Raw genomic sequence first — 18,923 nt, forward strand, 5'->3', positions numbered from 1 at the left:
TCATGCACCTGCGCCTGAGTTCGTCCACCCTGGCGTTCAGTGAACCTGCCAGATGTTGAACCACCAGGGAAATGCCCTGCTGTTCCAGCCATGTCCAGAGACGCAGAGCCTTCTGACATAGGGTCCACGACCCCACCCCGCCGTTTGTAGCAGTACCACATGGCGGTGGTGTTTGTGAACACCAACACCACTTTCCCTTTGAGAGAGAGGGAAGGAATGCCTTCAGTGCAAGTCAGATCGCCCGAAGCTCCAGAAGGTTGATATGGAGCCTGGACTCCGCCGGAGACCAGAGGCTTCTGATCTCCGCCTCTCCTCTGTGGCTCCACCATCCCAGGAGAGACGCGTCCGTCATCACGATGTGCTCCGGTTGGGGAATGGAGAGGGATCTGCCCTGGACCCAGTATTGGTTCATGAGCCACCACTGCAGCTGCTGTGCAGTGCTCTCCGAGATCTGGGCGTAATTGGACAGGTTCCCCAGATGCTGCGCCCACTGGAACTTCAGGTCCCATTCCAGAGCCTGCATATGCCATCTGGCATGAGTGACCAGCAGGATGAAGAAGGCCATGAGGCCCAGCAGCCTCAGGGTCATCCAGACCGAAACCCAGGACAGAGGGCGGAAGATCGGAATCATAGCCTGAATATCCTGGACTCGCCGTTCGGGAGGATAGGTCTGAAACTGCATGGTATCCAGAACCGCTCCGATGAAGAGGAGCTTCTGAGAGGGAATTAGGTTCGACTTCGGCACAGTGATGGAGAACCCCAGCAAATCCAGGAGGACGGCCGTAGTCTGGAGGTGGGAGACGACTGGCTGGAGCGAGCCTGCCTCAACAACCAGTCTTCGAGATAGGGGAAGACTGGAACCCCTGATCTGCGCAGATGAGCTGCGACCACCACCATCACTTTCGTGCACACCCGAGGGGCGCAGGTAAGGCCAAAGTGGAACACGGTAAACTGAAAGTGCTCGTGGCCTACCGGTGGGCCGGCAGGACGGGAATGTGGAAATATGCATCCTGCAAGTCCAACGATCCAGTCTCCAGGGTCGAGAGCAGACAAGAGCCGAGCCAGAGTTAGCATCTTGAACTTCTCCTTCTGGAGGAAGCGATTGACGTCCCTTAGGTCCAAGATAGGATGCAGGCCCTTGTCCTTCTAGAGCACCAGAAAGTAGTGGGAATAACCCCACGTCCTACTTCTGGAGCAGGAACGCGCTCGATGTCCCCCTTGGCCAAGAGGGACGTGACTTCCTGTTGAAGAAGTGCCAAATGATCCCCCGACCGCAGTGGTACTGGAGTGGCATGGCTGGAGGGGTAGTCTCGAAGGGGAGGCGACTGGAGAGTGACAAGGAGTCCCCCGCCAGGCGTGACCCATGAGGTGACGAGAGGGGTTAGCCGACCCCCATGGCGGGCCAAAGCTGACTCGACCTCCGGCGAAGCAGCCGCCTGCGCGGAGGGACGAGAGGCACCCAGGTAGTGACAAGGAGTACCCCGCCAGCCTCGACCCATGAGGGGACGAGAGGGGCCCCGCCGATCCCTGCGGCGCCGCCAAGTCCGACTTGACCTCGACGAAGCCACCACCTGTGTGGAGGGACAAGATGCGCCCAGGGAGGGATGAGGGTTCCCCCACCAGCCTCGACCCATGATGGGACGAGAGGGGTCCGCCGACCCCTGTGGACTCCGGTAGGAGTTTGAAGCGAAGCCAGGGTGCTGTAGTTCGAAGGAGGGACCCCCGAAGGGCCACACCCCAACGGCACCACATCCTCCGAGCCTGGATCCAAACCAGTCGGAGCTGGAGCCGCCAGCGACGCTGCGAAGGGCCCCGCACAGACCAAGGGATCTGCCGACATCCCAGGAGGGGAAGGAGGAGAAGCCAGCAAGGCCCGCAAAGCCGCTGCATATGTCTCCATCTGGGCTCTTGACGCCCCCTCACCGGAAAACGGTGGATAGGAGGACGATACGCGGGCCGCATCACCCGCAGAGAATCCACGCCCCGAACAGGCTGGAAACCAGCCCTCGGGGACAAACTGCGACACTTACCGACAAGGGAGCGACGCTCTGGTGGCACAGGAGAGGGAAGAGGACGATGACAGTGACGACTGCTTCGAAAACCTTCCGCAGAAGCTGATCGAGGTGTTGAAGCCGATCTGGACATGTGAGCCGAGAGAAGTTTCATCTGGCGTTCCCGGCGTGACTTCAGTGGAGCCGTGATCCTCCCCCAAGCATCACATACAAATGAGGTGAGGGTCCGTCGCCGACATCAGGCGTCCACAAGACGCACACGTCTTAAAGCCCGAAGGCATCAGCACACTGTTCCTACAAACACACGCAAGAGCGAAGGGAAAGGCATAAACAGGCCCGGAGCAAGAAACCGGATCAAACGCGGAAAAGGAAAAAACTGACGTAGGCGCGCCAGGGTGGGACTTATGTGACCTCGCTGACGTCACGTACACGGATGACGCCTGGGCGGAGTCGCGTGATGCCGTCCCCCCGGCGCTGCTGTGGCAAAAAAGGCAAAAAAAAAAAAAAAACAGATTCAGTCTCACGCCTGGGGAGAATTCTATGTTAAGGAATCTGCGGCTAGTAGTCCCTATCAGATCAGGTGAATCTAAAAGGGGCATATGATACATGCACCATTGAAGCCGAAGCAATGCATGGTGCCTATCCATTCCAAAGCATCTTCTTGAAACAGAATGTGAGGTTTTCCACACAGGAGTCCTCTCAATGATCAGGGAACAACCAGATGTTACAAACCTGGAGTAGACTTGTCCTGGGGTACTTTGCGTGGCAAGTAGGACAGAACCTAAATGGAGTCCTTTCCATAACTCAGACATTCTTGGACGTCAAAGGGATGGTACACTGGCTGCAGGGATGAAGTCAAAGAAACACGTGATGGTGCAGACCGACGAGTAAGCAAGTTTGAAAAGTCAATCAACGAGAAACGGATCCGAGGGTCCGGTGAGAACACCACGTGGCTTCGAACCGGAGCTCACAGATTCTCGCCTGAGGCAGACCGGTGGAGAAAAACAATAAACATTAGAGCCAATGACCATGTGCATTACAAGAGATATGTGGAGTCAATATAACTCGAGACTCCAAAAGACTTCTTTGAACAAAAGAAAGTTGTAGACGTCCAAACCCAACACTATATGGCAGGAGTATGCACAGCATGTGCATCTACAGCTACACATGCCACAAACACATTTTTATCCACATTTCCCAGCAAGAACATTTTAAAGGAAATATAAAATGATAATTTGAAGATACCAGCAACATGTAGAGTCAGCCCTGATTAGCTTTGAGCCAACAAAGAGTCAAGGATTTTAGATTAACTATGTTGAGGTGCTCTGGCTGTAAAAAGAGTCAGGAAATGGATATAGTGGGATAAATCCATCTCTGTTTTAGAGTAACTGTTTTTGGACAATCCCTGCAATCTCGGAGGCAGACCAAATATTTCAGCGATCAAGCAATAGTAAGATGAGTACGAAATAGACTTTTTGTATAAAAAAAACATCTCCTTACCTGGCAAAGTCCACCCACTTCTCAATGATCTTCTTTGGAGACAGGCGTGTACAGATGATTCCCACAAAGTCTGGCTATGGATGAGAAAAAGGCAGATACTAGGTGAGCTTCCAGTGTATTGCCCACTCAAGTTCTCATATATCCTACGCATGCCAAAAAGGTGCAATTTATCTTGTTTAATATAGTCTGTGACATTGTGCAGAATACGGTTTTACAGTCTATATGGAGTGGGGAGTTATTTATTTGCAACTCTATTTGTCCAGCGCGGGTATGCTCCTTGGATTCATAGCTCTTCAATGTTCCCTAGCAAAGAGAGAGAGAAGCTAAGCAACACCTTAAATCAATTTTAAAGTATTTCTACTTTAGCACAGCTATGTCCTGAAAGAATTCAGATCATTATTATTTGGACGACTTCTACACTGCCAAATCAGGCATCAACTGCATCATCTCAGTTCCATTCATGCGAAATCCATAATACAAATGAATCCTTAAAATGGCAGCATCTGGGCGAAATGCATTCAGACTGACAAGAGAACACATTAACTTTCTCTTTCTCAGAACAGGATCTTTGTTAAATCCATAAGGTTCAATAAAATACATAGCAATCCCCAAAGTGGTAGAAAACTTTAACAAGTATTGGCATAGCCAATAGGTCTCGCTTTTTGGACCGTATAAGTATTTAGTTATGCAGCAGAATATCCTTGGTGCAACAACACCAACTGTTGCATGGCTAAACACTTATAAGGTCTCAAATGAGAGACCTATTGGCTATGCCAATGCTTGTTATACAAGTTATGCATTATGAATTTCTAACACCCACTCATAAGATGGCACATAGGTGCAGGCTGCAACAAGCAACCATTGACAAAGTCAATAGTTCAGGCTTGTTGTAAGTGTAATGTTACTTGATGTATTATATATCTGGATGTAATGACAGAAACAGCAAAATTCCAGTCGTGCGGCACAACATGCTTAGCACAGGTTTTTATCTTAGGTCTTTTTAAGCTGCACCCTTAATCACAAGGGCCAAGTTTTAAGTGAAGTGTCCCATTTATAAAAGCATTCAGTGTCAAAGGCCTAGAGTACATACAGATGCATGCCACACATTACATTTAAACAAGGAATTTTCACTCAAGCAAACATGACTTAGCAATCAAAATATAGAAAAGACTGAAATGAGGGAGCTGATCTAGGCAAATACAGTCTAAGCATTCGTGATAGATCCGTGAACTGAAAGCTTGCCACTGAACAATGTACTGATCTGCAGGTCAAAAAGTTTGAATTCCACCAAACACATTCAGGATACCCTCTTTCAAAAGGTAGTAATAACACATACTTAACTCATACAGATTTTCCAGAAAGTTCAAAAGCCACGAGGACTGGCAGTTTGACAATTACCATTTCTCCATCTACACTTCTATTAAATACAGGTGTGCCTCATTTCCACCCGGAAAGGTCCATCATTGATGGAAAACTGCGAGTATTTTCTGGGCAAGAGATGTGCGGATATCCACAAACGAGTGTTTGAAAAGTAGTGTTCTACTTCTAGAGGATATCCCATGCTTAAATCCAAAAATGCTGCCAACCATCTAAATGTACGCTGTCATTCTGGCTGAATTTCCAACTAAGTGGACTTTACCATCAACAGATTTCAAATCCAGATTCCCTGAATTAGAATGCGATGTATCTATGAGTGAGCAGGGTGGGACAAGAAGAGGCAGGGAGCAGAGGAGGCAGTGTGTGAGTAGAAGGATTAACGAGTGAGCAGAAGAAACCCGGAGCAATGAAGGCGCTGAGTTTTCAGAGGGGACAGTGATCAGAAAAGCAGTCAATGTTAGAGGGGGCAGGGAGCAGAGAATCCAAGTGTGAACAGCATGTTAGCTGAAAGGATGGTGAGCACGAGAGAGCTTTGTATGAGCAAAAAGAACAGTTAGTGTTCACGGGAGACAGAAAGGATAGGCGGTCAGTGTTTAAGCAGAGAGGGCGGTGTGCGTCCAGAGAGGTCAGCGAATGTTCAGAGAGAGCAGATGTTCACTGTGTAAGCAGAAGGCGACGGCAGCAGAGTATCAATTTGTGAGGAGAAAGGAGCAAAGGGCAGTGGGTTCTCAGAGGAACAGATCGCAGAGGAGGTAGTGTAGGCTCGGGGGGAGGCAGAGAGAACAGTGGGTGCAGAGAGGGCTATGTATGAGCAGAGGAGGCAGCAATATCAGTTAATGCTTAAAGTAGGCATGGAGGAGAGGGATCAATCAGAGTGTGTTTAGACAGGGCAGTGGGTGTTCAGAGGGGACAGGAATCACAGAAGGGCATTCTGTGAGCACAAGAGGCGGGAACAAAGGAGAGTAGCATGTACATTGGGTACCAGAACAGAGATTTGGCAATTAAATTAAAATCATTGTTCAGTCTTAAAATAGATCAAACTGCATTTGAGTAAGCCCTGCTCGCCAGTATCACCAGCAGCTCTTCCAACCTAGACTTAACAAGCACGGATGACGATGAGGGGGGAGGGGTGTTACCAGCATGGGAAAGTGGTGAGGGGGAAGAAGGAACACGGGCAAAACGCAAAGAACAAAAAAAAGTACCTGAAACAGCGTGATCGGAGGAGCGACACAAATTAAGTTCAATTAATCTCAGTTTGGTCCAGGTGCTGGACATGAAACCGGAAGTGATGCCTTGCCTGCGCTATCCAATTAGGAAGTAGAAAAGAACAAGAGGATGCCATGCAAGTTGTGTATGAAAGCGAGTGATCGGACGCGCTCTGTGTTAATCACGCGAGTGGTGCGCGCGAAGCAGTGATCGCGCTGGAAGGGAGGCAGATGGCGGCTAAACGCGTGAACGCAAGTGCTAGGCCGGCTGTGGCAGCACTTTGAAAAGCTGTATACTAAATGTCTCTACGAGCAGCACATGCGCTGGCTCAGGCGAGACCAAAAAAGGTCATTCCTGGCATGCGGAGGAAGGCTGCCATTTGGTGATCTTTGGCCCCTTACAAAATATAGGCAGAAAAACCTAAAAAAATGAAGTTCATGGAGTTTGTTTTCTTACTGATGATTCTTATTTTCAAATTGTCCCCTCATTTGGCAAAAAATTACAATTAAGTGCCTTACTTAGAGTTTACCAAGAGGCATACTCGGTCACAAAGTGGTGGATATCCCTTATGTGGCATCCCAAGTGTCATAGGATATCAAACACATGATATACACCAAACAGAATATCTCCACATTTACGACAGAGTATTCCATCCACTTAACTCTAAATAAGGACTCATGTTATTAAACAAAAAAAGAAGACAACTGAGTGATGTCAGTCAGCACAAGCAGCAAAATCACAGAAATAATGTCTGCAGAACAAAATTGAGGAGTTTGCCAAATATCGGTCCACCAGATGTTCTACAGGGAATGTTTTTATGGAGTACTGCTGCAAAGTATAGGTCTGGCAGTTCAGAATGGACAGTTCCTATTCGAGCAGGATCAAAACTGATCTGCATAATGATGGCATCTATGGTACAGTGGGCAAAACGTGATAGACTAGGATGTGGCCCAAGCAATCACCAGTACCTGAGATAAGAATGATTTGCCTTTTGGTAAACACATGTGGTAAAAGATACAAGCCCCTGGAATCCTTTTCTTCCTCACACATTGCTCACCTCTGATGTCTGCATCAGAGTCGCTAAGAATCAATATTTTAAAATTAGTCATTCCATCCAAATATTAAGAATTAAAGCAAATAGTATCAGAGTTCAGATTTAATATTCGATATATGTTTAGACTGTTTAGTATTTGAAGACGGCTTAGAAAAGAAAACTAAGATTAACCAATTGGTTTCCATGAAAAATCAGTGATCATGTAATATAGAATGCTACCTCTCCAAACCTTACTAAAGTTCATAGTCGAGAAGGATTTATTTTTTATAAACTTCATGTTTAATAAACACCATGAGTCAAACATAAATGCAGCAAGAAAGTAAATTCCTAAGGAATAACCTCTATTCTATCTCTGCATTAGTACAAAAGTAACATCTACAAGCTTTTCTTGGGACATTAAATTCCCAAAGTGATTCTGGCTGCTCAACTGGCTGCTGCGGATTCTGCTCTGAAGTAGTCTATCTCTGCCATCGGACACAATCCTTAAGGAGCACTACCAAAGAAACGAGAGCAACAAAACTGGCAGGTAGACAGATCTGGTTAGCACAGATGGATTCATCATGTGGCAAAGGCATTTGGGAATACTACTAATCTGCAGACCGACCTAGTAGATTGCCAGGGCACTCACTCGCTATAGAGAACATCATTGATCAGCAAACCTTCAACTCCCTCCAACCCCAAGTAAGTTGCTTTGGACTTGGCTGTTGAATGTACTCAAGCAGGGATCAAATGTAAAGCATGTATCACTGTCAGATGTGCTCATTTAAGTCTGTGACTCCCATACTAGGACATTATAGTTGTGCCATTACAAAGAAGGTCAAACTTCCACTTTCTAGAACAACATGATGTCTGGCACGAACCCATCGGCTTTGGAATTTGGTCCTTCCACCTAGGTCAGTGCTCCTAATAGTGCAAGGCAGGCCCACATCCACCTGCAACACTGTACTCAGTAAAAGAGGAGGGCCTGCCCAGCCCAGACCACTCTGACATCTCCACGTTCACGGTTACCCAGAGGGGGGTTCTGCAAGTCACTTGGCGATGCAGGCATGTATGGTAACTGCGGGGATCTGGAATCCAGTATGTAACAGAGGATGTCAAAAGTGGGTTTCTTCTCTGATGACCCAACAAACAACATGACTTTCTAAACAGGAAGTGGACAAGTCCTTTTACCAGTCCTTCCCAAGATCTTATATTGACCACAGAAAGATATTGGGAATAGATTTCCTACTATGAAATGGAGTTTGATTATTTTCCTCTGATGTCAGCTGATGTTTGATAAATCTGGGAGTAATGAGGGAGAGAGTGATAACAGGAGGCTGCATCACAAAGCAATGGTTCGCCTATTTTTCATCATGCCCCCACTAATATTTTTGTCACAGATTATTGCCTTCAGCAGGGCGATCATCTTCTGGATTTCTTCACCAGACTCTTTTCTCCTTCCTGATGTCGGGGGGAGTTAAATGCCTTGCTAAGTTATTCAATTTTAATTCAACCAAGAGCTGAACGTACAAGTTACTTACCTTCGGTAACGATATATCTGTAAGAAACATAGGCTAGTTCTAGATTCCTTACTTTAGAATTACCTCCAGGTGTTAGACTGGATCCAGAAAGTTTTTTGTCAGCAGTACCTCTGCGCGTCGGAAGGTGGCGTAGGTCGGCTCCGTGTTAGTCGTCGGCGACGCCAGGATGACGTTGCAGCAGCTACTTAGTCGCCGCCCTCGCGGCCTGACCTCAGTTCTTTACACGACTATCCCGTGCCAGAAACGCAAAGCCATGCAAGACACTGACCAAGTTGGGGCACAAAACTAGGGCCCTGAAAGGACGTCCTTAACCCTAGAAATCAGTTTGCAGAACAGGAAGTATGGGTGGGGCGGTAAGGAATCTATAACTAACTAATGTTTCTTACAGACATATCGTTACCGAAGGTAAGTAAATTGTGCATCTGAAAGAAGGAAAATGCTACTTACCAGTATGCATCTGTTCTTGGCATGTAGAGCTGCAGATTTCTATACTTTGCATTAGATCGCCACCTGGTGTTGGGCTCGGATGATTGCATGTTGTTGTCTTGGAAGAAGTCTTTATAGTCACGAGATAGGTGACTCCTCCCTTGGACGATAGTGCGCATGGGCATCAGCTCCATCCTTAGACTGTTTTTCGCCATGATGGGAAATAAAGGAGTTAGTAGAAAGAAAGAAAGGATGTCCATGCGCGTATATCTAATTAAGATAAAACTGGAACAAATACAGGTTCGGGGAGGCGGGACGGCGTGTAGAAATCTGCAGCTCTACATGACAAGAACAGATGCATACTGGTAAGTAGCATTTTCCGTTTGAGGCATATGAACTGCAGATTCTACAGTTTGCATCGATTGTTCAGCAGTGTCTCCCCTAGCGGTGGTCACCTGTATCCATTGCAGTAGTTTGAAAGAGAGTTTTGAGGACAGCTTGGCCTACTGCAGCTTGCTGCTTGGCTTGCACATCAACACAATAGTGTTTAGTGAAGGTGTGTGTTGTAGACCATGTTGCTGCCTTGCAGATGTCTTCTAGGGGAATGTTCCCTAAGAAAGCCATGGAGGCTCCTAGTTTGCGTGTGGAGTGAGCTCTAGGAGGAACTGCTAATGTGAGTTTTGCCTTGTGATAGCATATTTGTATACATTTAACAATCCACCTTGAAATTCCTGATTTAGAAATGGGGTTGTCTTTATGTGGTGGAGAAAAAGCTACAAATAGTTGCTTTGTTTTGCGAAAGGATTTGGTCCTATCGATGTAATAGAGAAGAGCTCTTTTGACATCTAGTGTGTGTAGAGCTCTCTCTGCTACAGAGTCTGGGCTTTGAAAAAACACTGGTAACTCTACAGATTGGTTTAGATGAAAAGGAGTAATTACTTTAGGAAGGAATTTAGGATTAGTCCTTAGAACCACTTTGTTACGGTGTAATTGTAAGAATGGTTCTTGTATAGTGAAAGCTTGAATCTCACTAACTCTTCTAAGAGAGGTAATAGCAATGAGGAAAGCTGTTTTCCATGTGAGAAATTGCAGTTCACATTTATGTAAAGGTTCAAAAGGGGGTCCTATGAGCCTGGTAAGAACAATGTTTAGCTTCCACCCTGGAGAGGGTGGTAACCTAGGAGGAATAATTCTTTTTAATCCTTTCATAAAAGCTTTTATTGCTGGTACTCTAAACAACGACATATGTTGTCTGTTTTGTAGATATGCCGCAATGGCTGCAAGATGTAAGCGTATAGATGAATATGCCAGATTACATCTCTGTAAATGGAGAAGGTAACTGATAATATTTTGGATGGAAGCATCCAAAGGATCAATTTGATTATTAGTGCAGTAAATGGCAAATATTTTCCGTTTAGCAGCATAGCAAGCTCTAGTAGTAGGTCTTCTGGCTTCTTTAATGACATTCACACAGTCTGGTGGCAGGTTAAGGTAACCAAACTCTAAGACTTCAGGAACCAGATTCAGTTGACTTGGATCTGGATGCCTGATGTCTCCATGGTTCTGCGTTAGCATGGATGGTGTCAGAGACAGTTTTTGGTGTAGAACTAGAGAGAGTTCTAGCAGTGTGGTGAACCACGGCTGGACTGCCCATGTGGGAGCTACCAGGATCAGTTTGAGAGACTGTTGTCTGAGCTTGCGTACTACTAGTGGTATTAGTGGGATTGGCGGAAAAGCGTACGCAAATCTGCCTGACCAGTTCATCCATATTGCATTGCCCTTGGACAATGGGTGTGGAAACCTGGCGGTGAAGGTTGGGCATTTTGAGTTTTCGTGTGTGGCAAACAGGTCTATGTCTGGATGACCCCACTTGTGAAAGAATGGTTGAAGAACTTGCAGATGTAGTTCCCATTCGTGAATCTGTTGTGTCTGTCGACTTAACAGGTCGGCTATCTGATTGTGAACTCCTGGAAGTTGTTCTGCGAGCAGACATATCTTTTGTGGAATGGACCACCTCCAAATGTTTTGTGCGAGGTGGGACAGCTGCAGGGAATGTGTGCCTCCTTGTTTTTGTATGTAGTACATGGCTGTCATGTTGTCCATCCGGATTAAGACAGCTTTGTTCCGTATGTGCACTTGGAAAGACTTTAGTGCTAGGAAAATTGCCAGCAACTCTAGGTGATTGATGTGTAGCACCTTTTGTTGAGCGGTCCATCTTCCCTGAGCTGCTCCACCACACAAATGTGCTCCCCATCCTATCAGGGATACGTCTGTTGTCAGTTCTATCTGTGGAACTGGCTCGAGGGATGGCCACCCTTTGGACAAGTTTTTGGTGTTCCACCACTGCAGAGAGCGATGTGTGCGGCTGTCCACCAACACCAGGTCTGTTAGTTGTCCTTGTGCCTGATTCCACTGATGTGCTAGACATTCCTGCAATGGGCGCATTTGCAGTCTTGCATATGGTACAATAAAAATGCAAGATGCCATCATGCCTATTAATTGCATGAACACTCTGGCTGGGAGAGAGTATTGGTTTTGAAACCTTGTAACTAAGGCTTGAATGCTCTGTATCCTGGCTGGACTGGGATAAGCTAGAGCTGTATTGGTGTTTATGGTAGCCCCTAGGTATTGATGTACATGAGAGGGCTGGAGATGCAACTTGGTGTAGTTGATTGTAAACCCCAAGTCGTGCAGTGTTTGAATTGTTTGCGATGTGTGTTGGACACACTGATTGAATGACTTGGCTTTTATGAGCCAATCGTCTGAGTATGGGAAGACATGGATATGTTGTCTTCTAAGATGTGCTGCTACTACTGCTAGGCACTTTGTAAACACTCATGGTGCAGTTGTGACCCCGAATGGAAGGACTTTGAACTGATAGTGTTGTCCTTCTAGTACAAATCTGAGATACTTCCTTTGAGAAGGATGTATGGGAATGTGGAAGTAGGCGTCCTTGAGGTCTAGTGTGGTTAGGAAATCGCCTTGTTGCAACAATGGGAGCATTTGTTGTAAAGTGATCATGTGAAAATGATCTGATTGTATATACAGATTGAGAGGCCTTAGGTCTAGAATTGGTCTTAGTGTTCCATCCTTTTTGGGTATTATGAAATAGTGAGTAAACCCCTGTTCCTTGATGTTTTAATGGAACTAGCTCTATTGCATCTTTTTGCAGCAATGAGAGAACCTCTTGTTGGAGCAGCGTTAGATGTTCTGTGGACATTGGACGCTGTCTGGGTGGTATATGTGGAGGGGTAGCTGTAAGCTCCAAGCAGTAACCATACTGGGTAAATTATGTTACTCACTTGTCTGTTGTAATGGAATTCCAGACAGGTAGAACTGCGTTAATCGCCCCCCCTACAGGAGTGGTATGCTGTTGGGGGAGCTGAAGGAAGTCACTGTTTAGTGGGGGAAGAGGATCGATTGTTGTTATTACCTCAACCTCTTTCCTTATTGTTATTCCCTCTGTAACCTCCTCTAAAATATCCTCTATTGGAGGATGTTTGCGTTTTGTTCTTAAAGGAAGTTGAATTGTCTGCTCCAGTTTGTTTGGAGCCTCCTCTGTAAAAGGAGCGACGAAAGGAGCCTCTTGGTTGAGTGGACTGCAAAGCTCCCATAGATTTTTCAGTATCAGTGTCTTTTTTCATTTTTGCAAGTGCTACGTCCACCTCTGGACCAAACAATTGTTGTTGGTTGAATGGTTGATTTAAGATGGTTGTTTGCACCTTTTGCTTAAACCCTGAAATGCGTAGCCACCCATGTCTCCTAAGGAGGATGCTAGTGTTTATTGCTCTAGATGCAGTGTCTGCTACATCAAGAGCACACTTGATTGAGGCATTTGAAATAAGCTTACTCTCTTGTATAAGGTCATTTGCCTGTGCCTTATATTGGTCAGGTAGATGTTGTTAAAGGGTTTCTAACTGGTCATAATGAGCCCTGTCGTATCTTACGAGGAGGGCTTGTGTGTTAGCTATACACCATGTATTGCTAGCTTGTGCAGCTATCCTTTTGCCTGAAACATTTATATTTTTGATTCCTTATCAGGAGGTGGTGCCTCACCTGATGTCTGTGAATTTGCTCTATTTCTAGCGCTTGAAAAGACTAGGGAATCTAAGGGTAGCGGACCTTTAATGTAAGCAGGATCCCCAGGAGCGGACCTGTACTTTTTTCTATTCTTGGGTTTATGACCTAACTCGTACAGGATCTTTAAACACTTCTGGGGCATGCTTAATGACCCCTTTAATCATGGGTAATATTTGAACAGATTTTTGGGAGTGTTCAAAAGTGTCTAACAAAAAATCTTCATCTGAGTGCATTGTTATATTATGATAGATGGCAGCCCTATTAAGTAGATGTCCAAACCCAATATTATCATCAGGAGGAGATGGTTTGGATGGATATGTATGTGGGTCAGGGATATCTGCTACATCTTGTGGGTTTAGATATTCCCAGTCTGGTACATCACTTGGGTATGGAATGGGCTCATCTGGGTCTCCCCCATCCCCTACTTTATACTGATCTTCATTCTGAGGAGGTGTCTGTGGAGGTGAAGATTGAGGATGAGAATTTTGTGGTTAATGAGCAGGTGAACTTTGAGGTGAAATGTTAAAAGGAATAGAAGGTGATAGAGGAAGTACAGGAGAAGAAGGGTGCATAGGTGATGTGGCAGAATCCTTCTTCTTGACAGGCAATGGAGTTGAAGGTGTAGTATCTATCTTCCTCTTTCTATGTGGCATAGTGGAAACATGTCCTGTTTCTGGATCTATGTATATTCTTTTTTGCAAAGGATCAGGTCGAAAAAGCTCTTCTTCTTGAGAAATTGCTTTTGGCGCCGGTTTTTTCGGCTCCGGGCCTGGTTTCTGCTTGTCTTTAGCCTTAAGAGTTGTTGTATAGTCCTTTGGCGTAGTTTTCGGCACCAAAGGTATTGTTTTTGGAGTTGAGGCCTGGTTCAAGGGCTTGATGGCATCGGAAGCAGGCTTTGTAGGTTTCGGCACCGAAGATTTTGGGGTGGAAGCTGTTGTGGTCGGTTTGGAAGCGTCGGAAACAGGCTTCCTTGGTTTCGGTGCCGTCCTGTCTTTAGGAGTCGACGGTTTCCGAGTGTTTTTCAGAACCGGGACTTCTTTCCGTTTTGGTGCCGAGGGAGCTGGTAGTATCGGCACGTGCGGTTTGCTTGGTATGAAGCTACCGGAAGGCTTTAATGTTTTAATGTTTTCTTCAGAGACGGGCTCGATGGCGGGGCTTTCGAAGCAATGTCTCGGTCTCGAGACTGGGCCCCGAAGGCAGAGTTTTGACCTTAGCCTTAGGTTTAGGGTTTGGGGGTGGGGTAGGGGCAATCGTACTCACGCATTTACCTGATGGTATGGAGTCATCGGAGTTGTCTGCCTCAGATACGATTTGGAGATCGGAATCTTCCTCGGGGACACATGGACCTTTTTTCGAAGATATCCACCGGTTCCGGAGCTGATCTCTGCATGTCGCGTCGAGGGGCCCTCCGATGTCGAATGGTCTTCTTGGATCGAAAGGACGCACAAGCTGTGCAGCTCGACTCGTCGCGTTCAGGTGATAAACACAGGTTACACACCTCGTGATGGTCGCTGCGTCGACGACCGGAATCGAACTGATGAAGTCGAGTCTATGTATATTGATGTTGAAGTTTGTTTTTAGAAAGTTTTGCGCATCGAAGCTGAAAAGTTGTATCCGAACCCAGTGGCGGAAAAAAACAATCTAAGGATGGAGCCGATGCCCATGAGCACTATCATCCAAGGGAGGACTCACCTATCTCGTGAGTACAAAGACTTCTTCCAAGACGACAACATGCAATCATCCGAGCCCAACACCAGGTGGCGATCTAATGCAAAGTGTAGAATCTGCAGCTCATATGCCTCGAACACACGTTTGTTCTAGATTCCCTACCTTAGAATAGATACCCCAGCAATACCAACCCAAGTGGTGGGTCTGGGAACCAAGATCACACCAGAAAGTCCTGGAGAACAGAATGGCCAAAGAAGCCGTCTCTCCGGACTTGGCTGTCCAGGCAGTGGTGTTTGGTGAACGTGTGCAGCGATGCCCACGTGGCCGCCTGACAGATGTCATTCAGAGGCACTCCTCTTCCCAAGGCAGTAGTGGCTGCCATCGCCCTGGTGGAGTGAGCACGTAGCCCCACTGGAGGCTCCTTTTTAGCTAGACAGTAACAAGCCTTAATACACAACACGGTCCATCAAGAAATGGTGCATTTGTGTAAGGCCCGACCCATCTTTGCACTCACGTAGCCAACAAAAAGTTGATCATCCACCCAAAACTGTTTTGTGCGATCCAGATTGAAGGAGAGTGCACGTTTTGGTCCAGACGGTGGAGATTCTCTTCTTCCTTTGAAGGATGCGGAGGCAGAAAGAAGGTGGGCAAAGTAATAGGTGTGCAAAGTAAATGGTCTACCGGATGTGGAAGGCAGTGACCACCTCAGGAATAAAGGATGGACAGGTCCAGAGACCCACCTTGTCCGGATGAACAGACAGTAAAGGAGATTTTGAGGAAAGAGACTGGAGCTCACTCACAACTTCTAGCAGAAGTGATGGCTACCAGGAAAGTAGACATAAAGGACAGTTATGAAGCAGCTCAAAGGGAGCACACATTAAGTAAGTCAGTACAAGAATTAAGTCCCACTGAGGCATAACTAAAGGAATTGGAGGAAAGAGATGCGATAAGCCTTTCAAGAAACGGTTAACTACTGGGGACTTGAAAAGAGAAGGATGATATTGCATCCGAAAGAAGGCAGAGATGGCTGAAAGATAGCCCTTGATAGTGCCCAGAGCAGAGCCCTGCAGGGCTTAAGAGAGAAGGAACAAGAGTAATTCAGGGAGAGGGGCAAAAGGGGATCCACAGCCTTTGCTGTGCACCATGCCACAAATTTGTTCCACCTGCAGGCGTTTACCATCTTAGTGGAGGGACGCATGGCTGCCAAGATTACGTCACAGACTTCGGGAGGCAGGTCGAAAGACGACAACTGCCGCCGCTCAATCTCCACGCACGGACGTTGAGACTGGACAGGTTCGGGTGGAGGACCGTCCCCTGCTGCTGTGACAGAAGATCCTCCCGAAGAGGCAGTCTGATCGGAGGATCGATGGCCATGTTGAGCAACTCAGGATACCAGACTCTTCGTGCCCAATCCGGAGCCACAAGAATGAATGGGGCCCAGTCGCGCCTGATCTTCAGCAATCTGGGCAAAAGTGGTGTAGGGAGAAAGGCGTACAAAAGACCGCAACTCCACTCGTGACAAAAAGCATCGCCGAGCGAGTGCCACCTTGGAAATTCCAACGCGCAGAATTGCTGACATTGTGCGTTCTCTTCGGTGGCGAATAGATCTAACCAAGGCTCTCCCCACTGCTGAAAGAGGCCTTGCACCATCTCCAAGTGAAGACGCCATTTGTGATCCATCATGCACCTGCGGTGGAGTTCGTCCAACCTGGCGTTTAGAGAACCTGCCAGGTGTTGAACCACCAAGGAAATGCCTTGATGTTCCAGCCATGTCCAGAGGCGAAGGCCTCCTGACATGGGGTCCATGACCCCATCCCGCCCTGTTTGTTGCAATACCACATGGCGGTGGTTTTGTCCATTTACACCTGCATCACTCTTCCTCGGACAGAGGGAAAGAATGCCTTCAGTGCAAGACGAATCGCCCGTAGCGGCAGGAGGTTGATGTGAAGTCCGGACTCCGCTGGAGACCAGAGGCCTCTGATATCCGCATCTCCCATGAGGCCACCCAGCCCAAAAGGGAGGCATTCGTCACCACAGTGTGGTCGGGTTGGGTAAGGGAGAGGGACCTGCCACTGACACAATCCTTGTTCGTGCGCCACCACTGCAGTTGTTGAGCAGTGCCCTCCGAGATCTGTACGTAGTCGGACAGATTCTCCCCATGCTGCGACCACTGAAATTTCAGGTCCCACTGTAGAACCCGCATATGCCACCCGGCGTGATTGGTCAGCAGGATGCAGGAGGCCATGAGGCCCAGCAGCATCAGGGTCATTCTGACCAAAACCCGGGACAAGGGCTGAAAGATCACAATCATAGCCCGAATGTCCCGGTCTCGCTGTTCGGGAGGATAGACCCGAAACTGCGCAGTGTCCAGAACCGCTCCGATAAAGAGGAGCTTCTGAGGGGAATCAGGTGTGACTTCGGCACATTGATGGAGAACCCCAGCTGTTGCAGTCGTCGAGATAGAGGAAGACTGAAATCCCTGATCTGCGCAGATGAGCTGCGACCACCGGCATCACTTTCGTGAACACCAGAGGGGTGCTGGGAAGGCCAAAGGGGAGCACGGTAAACTGATAATGCTCGTGGCCTACCGTGAGCCGCAGGTAACGCCATTGGGCGGGCAGGACGGGGATGTGGAAATAAGCGTCCTGCAAGTACAAATCTACCATCCAGTCTTGCCGGTCGAGGGAGGACAAGACCTGAGCAAGTGTCAACATTTTGAACTTCTCCTTCCGGAGGAAGCGATTAACGTCCCTGAGATCCAAGATAGGACGCAGGCCCATGTCCTTCTTGGGAACCAGAAAGTAGTGGAAGTAGCAACCACGACCTACTTCTGGGACAGGAACGCACTCGATGGCTCCCTTGGCCAACAGAGCTGTAACTGCCAGTTGGAGAAGTGCCATATGATTCTCTGACATGCGGTGGTAACAAGGTGGCATGGCTGGAGGGGCAGTCTCTAAGGGTAGGGAGTAGCCCTTTCGGACTATCTGCAAAACCCACCTGTCCGAAGTGATGGTGCACCAGTGGCAAATGCTGCCGCCCACTGGCGTTTGATGGACCTGAAAGGTCAGACTAGGAGGGTTTGGAGGCTGCTGCAGAGTGTGGGTTGGTGGACTGGCCTACCCGCTGGCCCCTGAACCACGACGCTGGTTCCCAGGTCCCCGACTGTGCGAAGGTTGGGTAACTTGCTGCGGCCTGTGGCCTTGGGTGGGACGTAGTGGGGCACCCCTTCCGTAGCCACAAAAAGGGCGAAAAGCAGACTGCTCCGGACGGGAGGAAAGGCCCAAGGACCTGGCTGTAGCCCGTGAGTCCTTGAATCCCTCTAGAGCGTGGTTTGCTTTTCACCAAAAAGGCAACGGCCATCAAAGGGCACGTCCTTCAAGGTGTTCTGGACATCCCCTGAAAAGCCAGTGGACCTCATCCAGGAGTACCGACGAAGAGCTACGGACGTTGAAATAGTCCTGCCCAGAGAGTCGGCGGTGTCCAGCCCACAACTGATCATACACTTAGCTTCATCTCTCCCAGAGGGGACAGCCTGGGAGAGCACTGCCTGGGCCTCCTCCGGACACTGAGGCAGCACTTGCGCCACCGTATCCCACACTGAGTGCGAATAACGTCCCAAGAGCCATGTGGTGTTTACGGACCGCAGTCCTAAGCTGGCGGAAGACAACATTTTCTTCCCAAGATGGTCCAGCTTCTTGGATTCCCTTTGCGGTGGAACAGAAGGCGGTTTTGGAGGTGGAGGCTTGGACCAGCAAGCTCTCTGGGGTAGGATGTTAGGAGAGGAAAGTGGGGTCACCCGGAGCCGGGCGGTGGCATCGAGCGATCATCCTGTCCACGGGAGCCCCAGTGTTAGGCCTGGACCAGGTAACCAAAAGGACATTGGTGAGGGCCTCATTAAACGGAAGGAGGGGCTCCGAAGCACCTCAGTCAGGAGGTTAGTCCTGACCGCCACAGTAGGAAGCTCGAGGTTGAGAGCCCCAGCCGCCCTTTGCGACACCACAGCGTATGACGCTCCCCCCACCGTAGCCACGGTAGGAGGAGACAACATGCCATGGTCGGGTGAAGTGTCAAGACCACTGG

At 48.0% G+C, this 18,923-nt stretch overlaps 1 protein-coding gene across 3 annotated transcripts in view; it reads right to left on the minus strand.

Moving 5' to 3' along the window:
• The window catches only part of BCKDK (branched chain keto acid dehydrogenase kinase), a 232,964-nt gene that overhangs the window by 44,714 nt on the left and 169,327 nt on the right, over positions 1-18,923 (minus strand). For all 3 annotated transcript variants that reach the window (XM_078652492.1, XM_078652494.1, XM_078652495.1), the window contains exon 10: positions 3,513-3,586. In XM_078652492.1, the coding sequence (XP_078508618.1) occupies positions 3,513-3,586 (74 nt within the window). The remainder of the gene's footprint in view (positions 1-3,512; positions 3,587-18,923) is intronic.

The sequence above is a fragment of the Lissotriton helveticus genome, chromosome 7 (genome assembly GCF_964261635.1).
Source record: "Lissotriton helveticus chromosome 7, aLisHel1.1, whole genome shotgun sequence".
Lineage (NCBI taxonomy): Eukaryota > Metazoa > Chordata > Amphibia > Caudata > Salamandridae > Lissotriton > Lissotriton helveticus.